This window comes from Rutidosis leptorrhynchoides, chromosome 11 (genome assembly GCF_046630445.1).
Source record: "Rutidosis leptorrhynchoides isolate AG116_Rl617_1_P2 chromosome 11, CSIRO_AGI_Rlap_v1, whole genome shotgun sequence".
Classification (NCBI taxonomy): Eukaryota; Viridiplantae; Streptophyta; class Magnoliopsida; order Asterales; family Asteraceae; genus Rutidosis; species Rutidosis leptorrhynchoides.
Genome location: NC_092343.1, coordinates 409,645,338 through 409,649,757, shown reverse-complemented (window position 1 = coordinate 409,649,757; position 4,420 = coordinate 409,645,338). Strand labels below are relative to the sequence as shown.

General features: G+C 38.7%; 1 protein-coding gene across 1 annotated transcript; it reads right to left on the bottom strand.

Annotated features, from left to right (window-relative positions):
* Nucleotides 1–1,683: 1,683 nt before the first annotated feature.
* On the bottom strand, nt 1,684–4,131 carry LOC139876218 (uncharacterized). The gene is made up of 2 exons (XM_071863505.1): nt 3,760–4,131; nt 1,684–1,716 (listed from the first exon to the last, which is right to left on the bottom strand). Exons 1-2 carry the CDS (start codon nt 4,129–4,131, stop codon nt 1,684–1,686), a joined length of 405 nt encoding a protein of 134 aa, XP_071719606.1.
* Nucleotides 4,132–4,420: the final 289 nt, after the last annotated feature.

Genomic DNA, 4,420 nt, shown 5'->3' with positions numbered 1-4,420 from the left:
ATTTATATAGCGCTTTCATTATCAAATATTCATAACACGGACGTGTCCTTTGCAATTTCCAACTTTTATTATTGTGCACATAATAAATGTGTACTTTTGCGAAACAATCTGTATGCATATATATTTATACGTTATGAATCTTCTAAGTCCGCCGTAACGATCCTTAGGCAATCAATTAGCATTGTGAAGCATCTAAGCGTTGGCTAAATCAAACACTTAGGATATAAATTCCTTTCGCAATAATTTCTGCTGCCAAAGTGGGCATTTTCATAACTTCGCTATCTAAACACTGCGAAATATCACAACATTATGAAACAAAGTATAAAACATTTCATAATTATTTACATTTCACAAGTAAATATTTCGTATATTCTTTCTAATGCCAATTCTGAAATTCTTACAAGCGTGATCAAGAGTTGTAAAAATAAAAAAAAAATTAGAAGACATAAAAAGAATATCAACTATAAGCTTTGAAGCTAATTTCGCACATTACGCATATGCATCTTAGGTTACATATAACTTTGTGCAGAGTCATGCATAATATCGCTTTAGTAAAATAGCATGCCACGCATTAGGTAAAGTTCGCCCATTCACATCCGCGAGCTAATATGAACCTGCTGCATTAATTGCTACAATTTGATAAGGGCCTTCCCAATTAGGTCCCAATTTGCCAAGCTTTTCTGCTCTGCTTGCCTCATTATTTCGCAGTACCCATTCGCCTATATCGAAAGACAAAGCTCGTACTCGTTTATTATAATACTTAGCGATCTGCTGTTTATTATTCGCTTCTCTGATAACAGCCATTAACCTTCGCTCTTCAATGAAATTTAAATTCTCACCCAATGCATCATCGTTTGCCACTTCTTCAAAGTTAGCGACTCTATGCGTTGGCACAAGAATTTCAGCGGGTATTACTGCCTCAGAGCCATACACCAAACTAAAAGGTGTTTCCCCTGTACTTTTCTTGAAAGTAGTGCGATGTGCCCACAACACATTGGGTAATTCATCCACCCAACCGGTTCGCTTTTCGCATAACCTCCTTTTAATGCCATTTACAATATCGCGATTGGTTACTTCGCATAATCCATTAGCCTGTGGATGCGCTACTGATGTAAATTTTTGTATTATATTCAAATCAGTGCACCATGTCTTAAAAGGATCTTTCGCTATTTGTGCACCGTTATCACTAACCAATTCACGCGGAATACCAAATCTACAAACAATGTATTCCCACACAAAGTTTCGCACTTGCACACCAGTGATAGTGCGAACCACCTTAGCTTCCACCCATTTTGTAAAGTAATCAATAGCCACAATTAGAAACTTGACATTGCCAGGTCCCGCATGAAATGGCCCTACAATGTCAATAGCCCACTTGTGAAATGGCCATGGCGAATTGAGAGGAATCATATCATGCCTTGGCATTTGATTTTGCGGAGCATGCCTTTGGCAACTTTTACATCTCATAACAATTTTTGCAACATCGCGATACAGGGATGGCCAAAAGTAACCCATCCGCATAATTCTCGTAGCAATAGTTTTATAGCCTGAATGTAGTGCACAAGAACCGCTATGCACTTCATCAACTATCATTTCTGCCTCAATTGGTCCAACACATCGCATCATTGAACCGCAGTATGATTTGCGATATAAGATATCATTTTGAATGATATACATTTGTGCTCACTCTCTTACTAGGCGAGCTTCTGTAAGACCCTAATAATAATTGTACAGCAGTATAATTATGGTACTTGAAGCGTGGGTGACTCTGTATACTAAAACAGAGGTAAGAAGCTGAACTGGGCAAAGTGCGCTCAGTGCACACCTAATGGTGCGCGTGGCGCACTGTTCACTGTAGCCGGGTTCTGCTTGTTTTAATTAGATATTTTGATGGGCTTTTTGGTAATTTCACTTGTGGACGAGTTGGAGGCCAGTAGGTCAGATCTTGGGGTGTAATTCACTCCATTTCCAACAACCTCATCCTTTTACATTTAAATTCTAGAGAGAGAGAAGAGTTCTTGAGTGAGAAAGCTCAAATCTAAGGGGAAGAAGTTGATTTCGGGTCAAAGTACGGGTGTTAAAGTTGTTCATCTCTTCTCTAGCTACGTTTTGGTTGTAGTGGTATGTTCTAACTTTAATTTCATTACTTTGATTTTGTGTAAGGGTTAGGGTTTGGGATAGTAATGAACATAAAACCCATATTTAATGATTTTGGGTGTTCTTGGGTAAGATGGAGTCATGAAGACTCAATGGTAACTAACCTAGGGTTTCAAAGTGTTAAATGATGTTTATGAGTCCTAATTGATTAGTTAATCACTAGCACACCTAGTTAATTAGTAAATGGGTGTTAGATGGGTTAGTGGATGACCCGAATTGGGTGTGTTGACTTTAAATTAGTCTAAGGGCTAATGATTGACCTAGTTGGAAAATATGAGTATGAAATACCCTAATTGTGTAATAGTTAGTGTTGTTGGACCTTAATCACTAACTTTTAAGTGATTAATGATGGTCTTGACCCTTAAGGGCAGTTTTGGTGAAAATGGGGCATTTAATGCATTTAAGTCATTAAATGCACTTGAGTTAAGTGTTGGTATTTTGTCCAACAAGTTTGTTTGTTGATCGAGTACTTATTATAATAGGTACCTTGCTTTGAAGCTTGTGGAGGTATAAATCATCACCAAATCGTTAAGGTGAGTGGAATGATTATATGCATATGTATGTAATGTATTTATTTGTATACTATGGTATGAACCAAAGAGCCGGTAGTACCATAGTATGTGCGAGCGTGCTATGATGTGAACCAAAGAGCCGGTAGCGTCATAGTACGTGTGTTATAATGTGAACTAAAGAGCCGGTAGCACTATAGAACGACTTGTTAGGGTGTGAACCAAAGAGCCGGTAGCACCTTAGCGTTGTTAGAGTGTGAACCAAAGAGCCGGTAGCACTCTAGCGTGAGTATGACTCGAGTTGTGATGTGAACCAAAGAGCCGGTAGCATCATGACAAATGCGTATGGTGTGAACCAAAGATCCGGTAGCACCATGACTCGAGAATGGTTAACCATGGTTGTGTATTGTTTTGTAGCATATTATATTATGTCGATTATATGTTATTGATTACGCTAGTATCGGTTTGTTGGAGATTATTAGCTTTGTACTTGAGATGGTATGCTAATTGTATTGCTAGAGTGTATGATGTATATGTGTAAGTGATTGCAAGTAGGTATATTATATATATATGGGTATAATTATTGCATTCACTAAGCTTTGCTTACCCTCTCGTTGTTTATCTTTTATAGGCTCCGGCGTTGACAAGGGTAAGGGCATTCGTTTGGATTAGAGATCCCGCTTGTTATTTAGGGGACGCTTTTTGGATGTTATGGCTTTTGGAGTTTGACCGAGACTTGGGTAGTTTAACCCCAAACACCATGCTCATAGTGTCGTTTGGAAATTAAACTAATGTGGTCGGAACTCATGATTTGTACGAAACTCGTAAAACGACCGATGTGGGCCCCGTTTTGTAAAACTCATTTTATGTTTGAATCGTATGAGTTTTTTATATTAGAACATGTTGTGAAAAGCGTTACGTCTAATTATGTCGGGAAGTGGGAGATCTTTATTTGAAAATTTGCAAAACCGGACAGAACTGAAAATGGGCCTGTGCGCGCCGCGCACCCTGAGGTGGTGCGCATGGCGCACTACACTGTATAAAAAAAAATTTTGTTTCGCGTAATCGGTTGGTTAATGGTTTGGGTTGTTACAGCTTCGCGCTTATCACTTGGCAAAACATCACTGCGAATGTATTGCAAAATTGGTTCCATCCAATTTGACTGTTCCTCTTCAACGGACGCAACCATTAAGTCATTATCTATTGATTTGCTTGGCAATTCCTTAACCCAAACTTGTTTTTGAAAGTGTGAAAACGCTAAAGCAGCCAATTTACTTAAAGCATCCGCCTTCTTATTTTGACTTCTTGGCACTTGCGCGAGTTCAAAATATTCAAACCGCTCTGCCAAATCTTTCAATAATTGCAAATATTTCTGCATTGAAGAATAATGTGCTTCAAAAGATCCATTAAACTGATTTGCTACTAACTGCGAATCTGTGAATGCCCGTAACTTAGTTATATTCATTCTTCGCGCAATATTTAAACCAGCAAGTATCGCTTCATACTCCGTTTTATTGTTTGTCACATCAAAATTAAAACGCAACTCGTATGTATGCTCTTCACCAATTGGGCTTGCCAAAACCAAACCCGCACCCGCGCCCTCTGCACATGAAGCACCATCAGTAAATAAATCCCAAGTTTTGTAGCGACCCGACAAAATCGTCATTGACGGCGCCGTCTACTTAGATCCCGTTACGTGGTCATAAGTCTTTAAAACAACGTTTGACCAAAAGATGTGTCGCATTCATTTCAAA

Coding starts and splice junctions, on each gene's coding strand:
- LOC139876218 (XM_071863505.1), bottom strand. CDS start 4,131: ATGAATATAACTAAGTTACGGGCATTCACAGATTCGCAGTTAGTAGCA. Junction 1,717..3,759: donor CAAGTGATAAGCGCGAAGCT/GTAACAACCCAA, acceptor AATTATTATTAG/GGTCTTACAGAAGCTCGCCT.